Source organism: Suricata suricatta, chromosome 17, assembly GCF_006229205.1.
Source record: "Suricata suricatta isolate VVHF042 chromosome 17, meerkat_22Aug2017_6uvM2_HiC, whole genome shotgun sequence".
Taxonomy (NCBI): Eukaryota; Metazoa; Chordata; class Mammalia; order Carnivora; family Herpestidae; genus Suricata; species Suricata suricatta.
The window spans coordinates 10223530-10240144 of NC_043716.1; the positions used below are offsets into that span (position 1 = coordinate 10223530).

General features: G+C 48.0%; 1 protein-coding gene across 2 annotated transcripts in view; it reads right to left on the minus strand.

The window, feature by feature from the left end:
- Nucleotides 1–3904: 3904 nt before the first annotated feature.
- PRPSAP2 (phosphoribosyl pyrophosphate synthetase associated protein 2) overlaps nucleotides 3905–16615 on the minus strand; it is a 40984-nt gene continuing 28273 nt past the window's right edge. For both annotated transcript variants that reach the window (XM_029927936.1, XM_029927937.1), the window contains 3 exons: nucleotides 9400–9470; nucleotides 6516–6662; nucleotides 3905–4565 (listed from right to left, as the gene is read on the minus strand). In XM_029927936.1, the coding sequence (XP_029783796.1) occupies nucleotides 4407–4565; nucleotides 6516–6662; nucleotides 9400–9470 (377 nt within the window). In that variant the 3' untranslated portion in view covers nucleotides 3905–4406. The remainder of the gene's footprint in view (nucleotides 4566–6515; nucleotides 6663–9399; nucleotides 9471–16615) is intronic.

The following is a 16615-nucleotide window of genomic DNA, read 5'->3' on the forward strand; positions in this document are numbered from 1 at the left end:
GGTTGTGAGTTCAAGTCCTGCGTTGGGCTCTGTGTTGGGCTCTTTGCTGGGCACAGAGCTTATTTGGGGGCGGGGGGAGACTATTCAGGGTGCCTGGGTGGCTCAGTTAAGCAGCCAACTTCAGCTCAGGTCATGATCTCATGGTTTGTGGGTTTGAGCCCTGCATCAGACAGCTCAGAGCCTGGAGCCTGCTTTGGATTCTGTGTCCCCCTCTCTCTCTCTGCCCCTCCCCCGCTCACACTCTGTGTCTCTCTCTCTCAAAAATAAATGTTTAAAAAAAAAAAGTCTGTCTAGTAACTCTACCATCGCCTTTTTCAGAACCAATTTCTGTTGATTTTTTTCCTTTGAATGAACCATATTTTCTTGGCATGTTTCTTTTTTAATTAAAAGCTAGACTCTTGACTCTAATATTGTGGCAGCCCTGGAAATCAGTTTCTTTCCCTTTACCAGTATTATGAAATCATCGTCATCATCATCATCACCACCGTATTTGTTGTTGTTGTTGTAGGCTCTCTCTCTGCTGAGGATCAACCTGAGGGATAAAGAAGCTTAGGGTCTTTTCAGTTCTATCTGGACTCTACACATCCTCCGGGCATGTGCAAGAACTTTCTAATCTTCCCTGTTCATGCAGTTGCTTTTGAATGCTCTATCTTTAATACTTGGCTCCCAAAACAGGGAAAAGGAGAAAATTGGGGATGGGGTGGGGAAGAAGTGTACCCGCCTTTAAATGTCCTGGAATTCTCATCAGCTGGAGGGGGAGGGCTTGCAACAAATGAAGGAAGTGCAATCACAAGGGCTGCTGGCCTCTGGGTACCTCTGGGATCAGAAACGGCAATCCGCTATCACAGCGCAGAGCCCACTATTGGAAGGACGGAGTCCTTTTTCCCTACCCTAGTACTCACAAACGTGTGCAGGTGGCTCCACGAATCCAGACAGAGCTGCCTGCCACAAGGCTAGGAGTGGGAGCGAGGTAACTGCAGCTGTACTAAGAGCTGTGAATTTGACCAAAACTAACCACAATGTACTGTCCAACGCTCCCCCCAGGAAGCTGCAAATCTACAATTGACTCCAGAGTTCCAAAACCATCAGACAGATTTTTGTCACAGAAATTGTCTCGGTAGAGAGACAGATACCTGATGCTTTCCACTCTACCATCTTCCCCAAATCCTGTTCGTTTCTTTATTATTATTTCTTACTGATATTTGGTGAGACATCATTCTCATGGTTTCCTTTAGCTCTTCGAGTATATTTAAAACATTGATATAAAAGGGCAGCTGGGTGGCTCCGTTAAGCATCTGACTTCGGCTCAGGTCACGATCTCACAGTTGGAGAGTTTGAGCCCCATATCAGGCTCCACACTGGCAGAATCCTTGCTTGGGATTCTCATTCTCTCCTCTCTGCCCCTCCCCCACTAGCACTTTCTTTCTCTCTCTCTCTCTCTAAATACCTAAAACTAGTCTTTAGTAAGTATGTGTAGACTTCTCCAAGGATGGTTTCTAAGCTTTTCTCCTGTGCAGGAGCCAAACCTTGTTTGTTTACAGGGCTCAGAACTTTTGTTGGTGACTGGGCATGTTCGTATCATAATAGGGGAAGTCTGGAATCGGCTTCTCCTCCTTCCCCAGGGTTCCCTGCTGCTTGTAGCTGCCTGTTTGGTGGCTTTCCTCAACTCATGTTTCTAAAGTCTACATTCTTTGTTGCGTATGGTGACTGAAATCTCTGCTCAGTCAGCTGGAATGGTGAGTCACTAACACTTCCTTAAAAGCCAGACAACAAAGGGAAGGGGAGGGAGAGGGGAAAGGGAAGCGGAAGGGCAAGAGGAAGGAAAAGTGGGAGGAAGGACAATCACCCAGTCTGCAGAGGGGCAGACTTCCAACACCCAGACAGACAGACCACAACTCTGCTTTAGCCCACACTTCATGCTGGCACAGAGCCTGAGGGTCAGCCCGAGGGCAGAGTTTGAGGCTTTCTTGGGTCTTTTCTGAGCAGGTGCTCAGCCCTGGGCAATCCCAAGCCTTCATACCCCCAGGAACATGTGGGAGCCTTTTAAAATCCTTGTCCCCCATTCTCTGACGGATCCTTTTCTAGCCTTTCCTCCCAAGCTTTTAATGGTTTCATTGTTTGCCCCAACAGGAGTGGCTAATACATTTTTCTTTAAGCTTCTTCAACAATTGTCCCTCTGCTCTGAAGAGCACTGAGTTGCGTAAAACAAAGGCCCGTCCTTTGAGCCAACCTTCAAGGAGCCAGTGAACGGGTCCAAACAAATAACCATCGTTCTCTGAGAACAGGATTCTGCTCCCACTGGTACCAGGAACACGTCCCAGGAGGGCAGCCTATGATCTTCAAGGCTGCCAGGAAGCAGGTAACGAATAGGACCAGGGAAAGTGTCACAAAGCCATCTTGTCAAGACTCAGCCATTTTTTGGTGGTGGTGGTGGTGGTGGTGGGGTTGTGTTGTTTTGACTGCCAGTTTTCTGGGTTGCCATCAACTTTTGATTATTTTCTAGAGTTCCAATAAAGTTGATTCTGCCAGTTTTTGCCAATTTCTTCTCTTCTTTTACGGAGGAAGAGACTTTTGGAGCTCCCCATTCCACACCATCCTGTAGACATCTGCCGGCTTATTCTTTCTGAGCTAAAAGGAGAACTTGGTTACTTTCAAGAGTTTCGTAAAGCAAAGACAACCATGCTCACAAACTGTAAAGGAGGGGCTTATTTTAAGGCCACACAATTCTAAGCAAGAGTTAACAACGCAGACTTCTACTTCGATGAGACCCAAGCATCAAGGTGTTATTACCTTACACAATTAGCAAAATATGTATTCCTTTCATGCACCGGTAGGAACACAGCCATCACACGGTGTTTGACTGACACATGGCGTCAGGAGGGGTCGGGCACACTGCCGGGGGCAATGAGCACAGAGAGATGAGCAGGAGGCCCTCTAATACCCAGGGCAGCTGCTAGAAGCACAGCCCTCAATGACTTTGCCCACGCATGCCCCAGACCTGCTCCAGAGATAGTCCCCAAGAGTCAGGCTTCTCTCTTGGGAGCAGCAAGAAACCTTGACTTGACAAACAGTAAGTGACTTTTGTGTCAAGTCAACTGCTATTTTATTCCAAGTTCTAACATAAGCAGAAAGCACAGGTTTAAGTTTTTTTGGAAGGAAAAATAATTCTGGGGTACCTAGCCGTCTCAGTCAGTAGAGCACATGGTTCTTGATCTTGGGGTTGTGAGTTTGAGGCCCACAAAGGGGGGGGGGTAATTTACTTGGAAAAGAAGAGAGAAAGTAATCCTCTTCTTTGTGAGGAAATCTGAATCTCCTCCTCCATGAATTCGATGGGACTGTCACTCCATAAGCGCAGCAGGAGACCGGGCTGGCCCAGCTCATGAGACCCCCGGGTTCCAGACAGCCTGACAAAACTCTAACGTCCAAGTTCTGAGCTCTGCACTTGGAACTGGAGGGCGGACGGTCCTCAGACGCCGGACCGTTAACAAGGGTCGTCTCATTTGCCCTCTGTGACCACCCTCCGGCATGTCCTCTTCCAGAGCATGCAGAGGGGACTCTGTCGACAGCCTGGCTGTGCTGTCGAACAGGCAGCAGAACGAAGCCATGCCGGGATGCGGTGGCGGCTCACGCCCGCTCGCTGACCTGCCCCCCGCGGCTCACAGCCTGGGACCTGGGTTCCTCTCCTGCCACAGCCATCACACGTCAGAAACGTGCGGGTCCTGGACAAACAGAACAGGAAACATTACATCCCCAGAGGCCACCGGCTCACCCCGACAAGCCGCAGAAGAGAAAGCTGAGCGGACGGGAGAACATTTCAACATCCACGGCACGTATATTCAGCTTTCATTTTATTTTTGTTATAAAACAATTGCCAATACACAAAGTTTAAAAAAAAAAAACCACACACAACGGAAGTTTTTATTCCCTCTTTTTTTCCAGAAAATAAATAATGGTCACGTAATACTCACGTATGCTTGTCTATAAAAGCATTTCTACAAATGTCGTCTCCTGATTTAACTGTATTATCTTGTTGGCTTTGCAAATGCAGCTGCCACACGGTAGATCGTTTTACTTCATGTAACTTTTATAAGCACTCGGGCTCTAGCAACTTTGGGGAAAGGCTGTCTGTGCGCTTAAAAAATCGTTATTCCACGTTATTTTTGAAATAGTTAAACTACAAACAACCAGGTCGTTAATTCATTTAGGAGGAGAATATAGCTTTTCTTTTATAAAAATCACCCCAAAAACTCACGAACACCTAACCCAACATAAAAAGTTGGTCTGTCTTCATGGGAATTAACAGAGAGAAAGGAAGAAGCACACACGGCCCCGTGGGTCGGGCGTGACCCTCACAGTACGCTCCACTTCCAGTTTGGCCCTTGGGAGTTTTAGGGAAGGAAAGCTGCTCAGTCATCTAAGCCTATGTTTCTGAAAAGGTAAGACATGGACTCCCCATTGTGAATCCGACGGATGGCTTCCGAGAGGATCATGCTGATATCCACCGTTTTAATTTTGGGGCACTGGAGTTTCTGGATTTCATGTGGAATCGTATTGGTGACCACCACCTGCAAATTGAGAGGAGAAAAACCAAGAGCGTCATAAAGCCAGGCGGCTTCCTGGCCGGTGTGAGGCCTGATGTGTTCCCGAATCTCTGTAGCTCAGCTTGACGGGACAGCGGGCCTGCCCTCCCTTCGGCGATGTTTTCAGCCAGTGTGAGCACTACTTGTGGTTCTTAGGTCAAGATCTGATAACCTTACTCCACTAAGATGGCTACAGGCAGAAAGACAGAATGACGACGGCTGGTGAGGATGTGGGGAAACTGGAGCCTTCATATACCGCTGGTGCGAATGTGAAATGTTTGGCTACTTTGGAAAACAGTTGGAAGTTCCTCAAAAGGTTAAAAACAGAGTTGCCATATGACCCAAGAGAAATGAAAACTAATCTCCGTTCAGAAACTTGTACACGAGGGGCGCCTGGGTGGCTCAGCTGGTTAAGTGTCTGACTTCGGCTCAGGTCATGATTTCACGGTTCGTGAGTTCAAGCCCCACATCAGGCTCTGTGCTGACAGCTCGGAGCTGGAGCCTGCTTTGGATTCTGTGTCTCCCTCTCTCTCTGCTCCTACCCTGCTCATGCTCTGTCTCTCTCTCTCCCCAAAATTAATAAACATTAAAAAAAATTTTTGTAAACCAGAGGATGGGAATCATTTTTATGATACACATTCCTTGCTTCCAAAATAAGCCTCATGACAACTTATAATAAAGATGCACATACACAATGAGACTGTTGAAATAGAAATGGACAATCAGGAATTATTCAGAACCAGCACCAGGGACAGGAAAACCTAGCTTCCTGTAGTTATTGTGACTCATCATTTTGTATTTCATACTCCTGGCAACTGAGGCAAAAATGGAAACAGAAAGAGGAATGTAAGTATCACAACCAGTACACAACTGAACAGTTCCCAAATTTAAAACAAAAACAAAAACAAAAACTACCTACTGGTATCAAACAGAACTTTCTGCGCCATTCACATGAAACGGGCAGCATCCACTGCTTTTATGCCTCCATGGCCCCAGCAGCTCCCCCGAGGGCCTGGCGCTTGCTCTGCCCGCCCCCGCCCCCATGAGAGCCACTCGGACAGACCAGCGAGAGCTGCCCGGCGCCTGCCGGCTTCCTCGCCTGCTGAGCATGTGGATTCTGCACCGATGCTCCTGCCTTCAATGCCTGTGGCGTCATTCTTGGCCCCTTATATGTCTGTCCAGCTGATAAGGAGGCGGGATCTGATCTGGCCTGGCGAGCCTGGCCTTGGTCTGTGCAAAGGCATCTTGGACCCATAAACACAGGGCCAAGGTCAAGGAAATCTGCTGGTGAAGAGTAAAAATGTGGGACTCGGAAAAGTAAATCCAATGTAAGATTTCACCAATCTTACAATTTTGACCAATGTAAGATTCAATACCCAGGAATACACAGAGCCAAACACTTCCATTTCTCAAGAGGTAATAAAAATGTGACGTGCGCAGGCCAGGTGCGCAAGCCGGCGGACCCAGCGGGGCGGACAGAGCAAGGCGAGGAACCCCAGGTGGCCTGGCTGCAGCCTCGCGGGGGCCGCCTGCCTGCCTCCCCCAGTCTCACCCCAAAGACGTCTGTGCCAGTGGGCGGGGCCTGGGCATCAGGCCAGTTAAGGTCTGATCGCAAACGCTTAGCCTCCCAGCTGTGTGACCTTAAGAAGTCACTGCCCCTTTCTGATGCTCTCTGAAAGCGGCGCCAACAGGGACCCCGCGGGGCTGTGGCAGAGCTGGGGCACAGCGCCGTGCACACGTGCTCCATTTATGAGAGTCAGGGAGATCTGAACCCTTCAGGGGCCACAGGCAGAGGCTCACAGTCCACGAAATGCAAATATACCCCACATTTTCGATCCTTTCGTAACCACAAAAGAACTCCTCCTTCGCCAGCTCTAACCAGGCCTTGAGAGCACACAAGTGCCAGGTGGCGGCGCCCATGCTGGCGGCTGTTACCTCGTCAATGGCAGACTCCTCGATCAGCCGCGGGGCGTCCGAGGACAACAAGCCGTGAGTCGCCATCACAAAGATCTTATAGGCGCCTCTTTCTTTCAGGGTCTCTGCCGCAGCGAGGAAGCTGTCAACATCGTCGATGATGTCGTCCTGTCCAATCACAGAGCGAGCGGAAGGCACATGAACACGGGCACAAAGGCGGGCTCACACAGCCAGCAGAAAGAAAGGGTCCAATTCTCCTCTAGCAAATCTGTAACCCGTCCCGACAGCAAGGTCACACGGCAAGGCTGAGGTGCTGTGACCCCCCCCCCACTTTCCCTGCTGGCCTCTACCCAGTGCCTGTCATCTCCAGGTGGCCCCTGAGCCACACCCGAGGCTCCCTGGGGCCTCCCTCTCCGTACCATCCCCTGGTGTGCCCAGGACTGCGCCCTCACCATGCAGGGGCTCCAGAAATGTTCACTGAAGGGAACAGCATAATAGAGCTGTCAGGAAGGGCTTCGACTCTAGGTAGTTCTCTCCCCTTTTCCTGTTAGTTTTCCTTAGTTTCCAAATTTTCTCCACTGGGCATATGGCAAATATGCTTTTTACATATGTTTTTATAATGGGAAAAACACTAATAGTTATTACTTATAACAAAGTACGCAGTCCAGTGGTTTCCCATCTATGGACCCCAGATTCCCAGTGTGACAGGATAGAAACACTGGTCCCCATCCCCAGTTCTTGGCACAGGGCTCCTCAAACCCTTGTAAATTCCTACGTGGAAAGGACAGTAGGAGCATCCTTTATTCTAAGGACGTGAGTCTCAATGGGCTCCCGCATGGGGGCCGGTCGCCACAAAGACCAGGCCATGACGAGAAGCCCGGAGGTTCCAGCTCCCCCACCCGTCCTCCAGGGAGGAGAAGGGGCTGGCCATGGGGCTGGTGATCGCCGTGCCTACGTCACGGAGCCTCCATAAAACTGCCCCGAGTACGAGGCTTGGAGAGCTTCCAGACTGGCGAACACACCCACATACCGGGAGGGGACAGAGCCCCGACTGCACGGGGGCGGCAGGTTTTGTGCCCTGGACCCTCCCAGACCTCGCCCCGTGTAGATCTCTTCATCGGTATCCTTGACGACATCCTTTAATTAACTGGTAAGTGTGTTTCCCGGAGTCCTGTGAGCTGCTCTAGCAAATGAATCCAACCTGAGAAGGGGGTCACGGGCACCTCCAATTTGTAGTCAGACTGTAGGAAGCTGTGGGTGACCCAGGGCAGCTGAAGTAGGGTCGGAGCAGTCTTGGGGGACTGACCTTTAACCCCTGGGGCTCAGACCCTAGCTCTGGGTAGACAGTGTCAGAACTGAGTTAAATTGTACGACACCCAGCTGGTGTTACAGACAAAAACCTCCACACATTTGAGTGAGCAGAAAGGAGACGCACAGGAGAGAGACGCAGGAGATGGAAAACAGCGTCCTTCCTCATCACACCCAGGCACCGAGGTTAGTTTACGCCCATTAGGGTATCAAGCATTGTCTAGAGTTGAATGAATATTCATATATGTGTGTGTGCATATACATATATATATATAGGTGTACGTGTGTTTGCATATATATACACACATAATCGTTGCTACATATATATTATTTTCAAATGTATACTGATATTACTATGACCAAAGACAAAACATTACTTTATATATATATATATTTTTTTTTTTTGAGAGAGAGAGACAGAGTACAAATGGGGGTGGGGGGCAGAGAGGGAGACAGAATCCAAAGCAGGCTACAGGCTCCGAGCTGTCAGCACAGAGCCTGACACAGGGCTCAAACCTGTGAACTGTGAAATCATGACCTGAGCTGAAGTTGGTCACTTAACCAACCGAGCCAACCACGTGCCCCTTTTTAAAAATTTTTTTAAATGTTTATTTTTAAGAGAGACAGAGCACAAATGGCGGGGGGGGGGGGCGGCAAAAAGAGAAGGGGACACAGAATCCAAGCAGGCTTTAGGCTCTTAACTGTCAGCATGGAGCCAATGCAGGGCTCGAACCCATGAACCATGAGATCATGACCTGAGCTCAGTGGACTGAGCCGCCCAGGCATGCCAATACATATTACTTTAAAAGGGCTACCGGTAGGGGCGTTTGGGTGGCTCAGTTGGGTAACTGTCCAAAAGCATCTAAAGAAAAAGCCGAACTCGTAGAAACAGACAATAGAATGTTAGTGGCCTGGGGTGTTGGAGGAAATGGGGAGATGCTGGTCAAGGGCACAAACTTCCAGTTATAAGTTCAACAAAGTCTGGGGCTCTAACGTACACCACGGTGCCTGTAAATTAATTAATACGCTCTCATACTCTTGAAAACTTGCAAGTTACTAGGAGTAAAAGAAAACCTAGCGTTTAGGGACACATGCACTCGTGGCGACTGTAACGGCAAGGAAGGGCGCGAATGACAACTTTCAGGCTGCCGACAACCTCTGGGGGAAGAGAAGGGAGAGACCCGGGGAGAGCCCAGAGGCGGCTTCCGGGGCGCAGGAGAGGGTTCTGGGTCCGAGCTGCGTGGTGGGGCACCCACGTGCTCACTTTACTCCTCTTTTAACTCTACAGGCATTAAAGGTCCTCCTTTCGTGCAGTGGTTTTATGAGGTGTGTTTTAAACTTATAATCAGTTTTGTACGCTTTTATCACCAATTTCCCACGTTATGACCATCAATATTTTAGTTGACTGAGGAGTTATAATTTCTTAATAAACTAATGATAACAATTTTCAATTTTTGGACCAAAGTTGGTACACAAGGTACCAACTTAAAGGAGACGTGCCTGGCCACACTGCTATCCCCACATAATTAACAAATAATTCAGCAGAGTAACAATGGCAAAATACAACAGTCAACAATAATAAAAGAGGTCTACATACCACAATGATGGCGATCCTTCCTCCCACATCGCCAACAACTGTGATTGGGGGCTTTTCTTTAGGAATCAGCACTGGTCAGGATAAAACACACACACAAAAGTTTCTATATTAAAACATAAGACAAAGTGTTTAAAATGTTAATGTTTCATGATAAAAAGACCCAAGAAATTAGCAACAGATGGAAACTTCCTCAATCTGATAAAGGGCAACTGTGGAAAAACTCAGAGCCAACATCATATTTAATGAAAGACTGAAAACTGCCTGTAACATCGGGAACAAGACAAGAACGCCCGTGCCCACCACTGTTTGGCGCTGTACTAGAGGAGCTAGCCTGGGCAATTAGGCAAGAAGAAGAAAGAAAAGGCATCCAGATCAGACAGAAAGAAGTTAAACTATTTCTATCAGCAAATGACATGATCCTATATATATAAAACAGCAAGGAATCCACAAGGAACTACCAAAGCTAATACACCAACGCACCAAATGTTGTAAGACACAAAAATCAGTGTTTCTACATGCCAGCAATGAACAATCTTAAAAAGAAATTAAGAAAACAACTCCATGTATCTAAGCATCTAAAAGAATAAAATACCTAGGAATAAATTTAACCAAAGAGGTGAAAGACTTGTTCAGTGAAAACTATGAAAACATGGCTCAGGAGCGCCTGGGTGGCTCAGCCGGTTAAGCATCTGACAATGGCTCAGAGCCTGACAGCTGAGACCCTGGGGCCTGCTTCCAATCTGTGTCTCCCTCTGCCACTTCCCCGACTCACACTCTCTCTCAAAAATAAAATAAACATTTAAAAAATGTAAAACACCGCTCAAAGAAATTAAAGAAAACATACATAAATGGAAAGGCAGCCCATGTTCATGGACGTAAGTATTCATACTGTTAAGATGGCAACACTCCCCAGGGTGATCTAGAGATTCGATGCAAGCCTCCTCAGAGTCCCAACTGCTTTTCTGACAGAAATGAACTGACCATAAATTCCTGAAATATGGAAATACAAGGCCCCCCAAATAGCCAGAACCATCTTAAACAAGAAAGAATAAAAGCTGGAGGCCTCACACTTGCCTAATTCAGAACTTACAGCAAAGCTGTATTAACCAAATGTGGGACTAGCATACGGATGGGGATACAGATCAAGCAAAAGAACTGAGAGTCAAGAAATAAACCTCAAACATTTACAGTCAGTTCCCGCGCCCCCAGCTTTACCGAGATGTCTCTGACGTACAACACTGTGTAAGTTCAACATGATGATCTGATACATAGACATAAGGCAAAACGATTACCACAGTAAGATTAGTTAACTCATCTATCACTTCACATGATTGCAACTTTGCGTGTGTATGTAGGGAGAAACTTCAAGATCTATGCTCTTAGTAACTTCCAAGTTTTCAAGTATATGGTACAGTATTAATTCATTTACAGGTACCATGGTGTACATTAGAGCCTCAGAATTTGTTGAACTTATAACTGGAAATTTGTACCCTTTGACCAGCATCTCCCCATTTCCTCCAGCATCCCAGGCCCTGGCAACTAACATGCTATTGTCTGTTTCTACGAGTTCAGCTTTTTCTTTAGACGCCGCAGATAAGTGGGGCACCTGGGGGACTCAGTCAATTAAGCGTCCAACTCTCCACTTCAGCTCAGGTCATGATCTCCCAGTCACGTTAGTCTAGTATCTAGGGTATATAAAGAAGTCTTATAATTCAACAGTAAAAAAGCAAACAACCCAATCTTAAAAATAAGCAAGAAAATCTGAATAGATATCTGTCCAAAGAAGATACACAATGAACACGCATATGAAAAGATGCAACGTTATTAGCCATTGGAGAAATGCAGGTCAAAACTACGACAAAGAACCACTTCAACCCACTAGTGAGACCGTAATAAGAAAAATCTGGAGGGGCGCCTGAGGGGCTCCGGTCGGTTAAGAGTCTGACTCTTGTCTTTGGCTCAGGTCACGATCTCACGGTTCATGAGACGGAGCCCTTCAACGGGCAGCTGTCAGCATGGAGCCTACTTGGGATTCTCTCTCTCCTTCTGCCCCTGCCCTGTGCATGCACTTTCTCTCTTGCTCAAAATAAATAATAAATATTTTTAAAAATCAGGAAATAAGTGCTGGGAAGGATGTGGAGAAATCAGAACTCCTATACGTGGCTGGTAGGAATGTACAATAGTACAGCTGTTGTGGACAACAGTTTGACGGCTCCTCAGGAAGTTAAACATAAAATTACAACGTGACCCAGCAATTGTAACCCTGGAGAAATGAAATGCTAGGTCTACAGGAAGCTGGCACGTAAAGGAATGTAACAGCCCTCAGGCCAAAGTTGGAAGCAACTCCAGTGCCCATCAATGGGCGAATGATCAATGAGCCGAGTCATACCACACAATGGAATGCCATCTGGACATGAAAAGGAATTAAGTCCCAGCGCCCAACAAGTTGGATGAGCATCAAAGACATTACACGCAGTGACAGACACTGGATGCAGAAGGTCACAGACTGCATGGTTCCATTTATACGAAATGTCCAGGACAGGCAAATTCACAGCACGGGTGGTGATGGGTAGGAGTGTTTTCCGTGGGGGTGAGACGTTCAAACCCAGAGAGGAACGGTGGACGCGCCACACTGCAGATGGACGGAACACAGTGAGCTGCGTGCCTTCAAACGTGGCAGGCTCTAGGTTATGTGACTTTCACTCAATTTCTGCAGAAAGGTCAGCGTCACTAAAGAAAAAAAGTAGGAGTGTTCTAGATCAGGGCTGCTCAACCTTGGCACCACTGACCTTCTCTGTGTGTCACAGGATGTTTACAGTGCCCTTGGCTGCTTCTCACTAGATGCCAGGGGCAACCCCCCCCCAACTGTGACCTCCAAACACATCTGCACACACCTCCAAGTGTCCTCAACGGGACAAAATCCAATGACACCCCACCCCCGGTTGAGAACCACTGCTGTGGATTAAAAGGGGCTAAGGACATATGACAATTCAACACAATGTGTGGTCTTAGGTGGTGGCAGGGCAGGCGGGGCCAGGGGGGGCATGATGGAAATTCGCAACCTAACAGAGCAAGACAAATCTCCAAACTGAATCGATTTTCTTTTTACATTTTCCACACTTCTTTTCCCAGACACCTGAGGCCAGGGCGGGCAGGAGAACAGTGGGGTAGCCCTTAGGGAATCAAGCTGACAAAGGGCCATAGAAACAGCCTCAGGGCCTCCTTAATCTCACTTCTAGAAACTCACAACGAAATAAAGCCAAGTGCAGAAGATGTGTTCACCCCCACACACACTACACCGGCAACGGGGCGGGCGAGAACACACACAGGCGAGGCCCTGGAAGCCCGGATAGCCCACAGCCATTAAATGCTGTCTCCGCACATTTTTAACCACTTGGGCGAAGGTGCTGATGGAGGAACGTGTGTTCTGTACCCAGGACGCACTGCGTCTCCATAACACAAGTAAGGAAAACCTGAGAAGAGGCCTGTGAACAGAGAAAAGTGTCAGGCCTCTGGATTTAGCATTGACGATGATTTTCTTCCTTTATAATGGAAATGTCTGGAATATTTCTATAACGTGTTCATATTCTGGAAGAGAACTCATTTCTGTCTTAGTTGGCATTTTTCCTGTCTAAGAAACCAGAATATGCAAACTAACATTCTATCATTTCATTTAATTTTTTTGTAAGCTCCACGCCCAGCATAATGTCTAAAGTGAGGCTTGAACTCAAGACCCTGAGGTCTAAACCTGAACTGAGATCAAGAGTTGGACGCTTAACCGACTGAGCCACCCAGGTGGCCCCCACAAACCAGTTTTTAAAATCTAATGCTAAATATCAAAATCTTGTGATGTAACTAAAATCTCAAAATAGACAGATGAGATGCCGCAGGAACAATGCTTCATTTTGCCATCACGTATCTATTTGCTATTAACTTTAACAAGTATTACACAGAGAGGGCCAGGCTATCAAATGTGCAAAAAGAATGTGCAACACGTAGGAGCTGGGAAATTACACGTCTGGTATAATCCCCCCCAAATCCTCTAGTGTTCATCACCTGAATCAAAACGGAAGCACAGGAATGTTATCATTAAAATCATGAATGAAACGAGCTGAACCGAGAGAACAAATAGCTGGAGGAAATGTCAGAGTCCTATTCCCCAGTTTTCTTTTTTTTTTTTAAGAAATTAAAAAAAACTGTTTTTATGTTTATTTTTGAGAGAGAGAGACAGACAGCGTGAGCAGAGGAGGCGCAGAAAGAGAGGGAGACACAGAATCTGAAGACAGGCGCCAGGCTCTGAGCTGTCAGCACAGAGCCTGACATGGGGCTCGAACTCACAGACCACGAGATCATGACCTGAGACAAAGTCAGCTGCATAACCGATTGAGCCCCCCACGCGCCCCCCCACGGCCCCCCATTCCCTGGTTTTCAGATGGGAAACCAGCAGCTCCTTCTCTGCAGTCCAGAAACGACTAGCTAAAACCACATTTAAAGCGAGAGCCCAGAAGTTACAAGGGGCTGATTCATCTAAAGACTGCAGAGTGTTCCTGAATGGAGCCCACGTGACTGCAGACTGAACAGGAACGTGCCCTCCCCCAGGCTCAGGGGAAGGGCTCACCCCCGTGGGGCTTCCTGACACGAGTGGCTCCCTGGGTGGACAGAGCTCCGGGAGGGAAGGCCGGGCACGGCCGAGCAGCCCGCAGCCTTGTGGCACACGTGCACACGCTAACTCGGGGCCGGATTAACACATCCTGAACCCCGGCGTCCTCCTCAGCTCCCCCTCCTCTTTAAACCACCATCACAGGGGACGAGGGCCTTCTCCCAGGGCGGAATGGGAGAGCACAGGCTTTCCGTGCCACGAGCCCACTGCCAGACTCCCAGAGCGGTGACGTAGGCTAAGTCACAAGTGTAAGCCACATACGGAATTTAAAATTTTCTAGTAGCCACATTACAAAAGCACAAAGAAACAGGTTAAACTAATTTCTTTAAGTTTATTCATTTATTTTGAGGGGCACCTGGGTGGCTCAGTTGGTTAAGCATCCGATTCTTGATTTCAGCTCAGGTCATGATCCCATGGTTCATGGGTTCAAATCCTGCATCAGGCAGGGCTCTCCCACTCTTGCACACACATACACATTCTCTCTTTCTCTCAAATAAGTAAACTTAAAAAATATAAATTTTACTTATTTTGGAGGAAGGGCAGAGAGGTGGAGACAGAGAATCCCAAGCAAGCTCTGCACTGTCAGCACAGAGCCCAATGTGAGGCTCGAACCCATGAACCATGAGATCATGACCTGAGCTGAAATCAAGAGTCTGACGGTCAACCAACTGAGCCACACAGGCGCACCGTGAAAGTAATTTTAGTAATATGTTGTATTTGTCCAGTATGTCAAAAATAGCATTTCAACACAAACGCAATAAAAACCTGCTTCGTAAAAACCTTTCACATTACGGTTTTCCCATCAATAGAGTGTTCTTCACATTCCCAGCGTGCCGCGCGCGTGCCGTGCCTCCCACCAGCCCCATCCCAGCAGGCAGGCTGCCACTGACTTGGAAAGCACAGTGCGGCCCAAGGTCAAAGCCCTCCCACGGTGCATCTGTAGAATGTCATCAGCCTCCCTACCGCATCCTCCGTATCTCTTGCCTCTTCCCTGCAATCCACCCCAACAGGGACGCAGGCATACACCCCCCAGCTCACGCAAGTATACCACGTCCTCCTGGCCGCTCCGGCAAACCGGGCGGTGCCCTGCTGGCCGCACCATGGCCCCGCACAGGCCCCCGCCCTGGCCTGCAGAGCCTGCCCTCGCACCCCTCCGGCCCTCCTGGCCCCCGGATCTACCCGACACCTCAACAAGGCTCCCTCCACCCCCGCTCAACCACATCCACAGGCCCCGCTGCAATCTCGGCCTCCTCACTGCCACCCTGGGGTACGTTCCTTCTCTCGAGTGTTTTCTGTTTGCAAATAAGCAAACTCCTACGCAAAGCAAACCTGAAGGGGTCCAGAATATGCCATGCTGGAATAAGAATGATTTTGAACTGAAGGCACTGGGGCTCCTGAAATCCACTACTGCCTAAAAGCAGAGTCCTCTGAAGGAATTCAGAGAATTCAAATGTCAGAAATTCCCTCAGACCAAGGGCTGACCTACCATGGGGACCAGAAGACAGCGCCACAGCTCAACAGACACGGTCACGAGGCTATCCTGCTCCCATCCACGTTGGGGGCCCATGCAGCTCGCCTAAAAGTCACCTGTTTTCTGGCTTCTGCTTCCCCTGTTAAAATGGCCTAGAGACCCCCAATCGTAAACCCTGTCTTTTCTCGCACTAATCTATCTTCCGTGAGGTTTTTAATGTTTATTTATCTGAGAAAGAGAGAGAGGGGGAGACAGGATTTTAAGAAGGCTCCGCACTGGCAGCACAGAGCTGGACACGGGGCTCGAACTCACAAACTGTGAGATTATGACCAGAGACGAAACAAAGAGTCAGACGTTTACCCAACTGAGCCACCCAGGTGACCTCTTCTGTGTTTTATTTGCAGGCCCCAAAGCCTGAACTCGGTGAGTGTGGAAGAAAAACTTTCCGTCCCCAACAGACTCAAACAAAGGCGTATTTTTTAATCAAGAAGAGGTTAGTAAAGCATGAAGGAAGTTTCTTAGAAAAAAAAACAAATTCACACACAACTGCGCCACCTCGTCACCAGTGTTTTCATCTTCCGTATTCCTTCCTGGGCCTCACACAAACACACACATACACTCATATTCTGCCCATTCCCATATGTTCCAGAGTTTTTTCTTGTGTCCAGAGAGTCTTAATTATTTCAACGGGCTGCATAATTAGCTGTGCTGCCACAGCATTATGCAAGCCGTACCCTCTGCTAAGCCATTTAGACTTTTCCAATATTTAGCCTTCAAAATAACCCGATAGTGAATAACTTGCACAGAGAAAGTTTTTCGCTTATGTTAAACCCTCCCCTAGGCTATATCACTGAAGCAATGAATGAAATTCCCTGAAATGCCAGAATGGAGTTTCTTCCTAGCTCTCGCTATGATCGCACAGACTGCTTCTAGAAGGCTCTACAGTCCACAGGGCTATCAGAAATGCAGTGTGACAACCAGCCCAGGAAAGGTATTAATCATTTTTGCCAACTTAAAAAAAAAAAAACCACAGAGAGAGAAGAGACAACTCACAGCTGAAAAACGACACATTCGGTCAGCCGTGA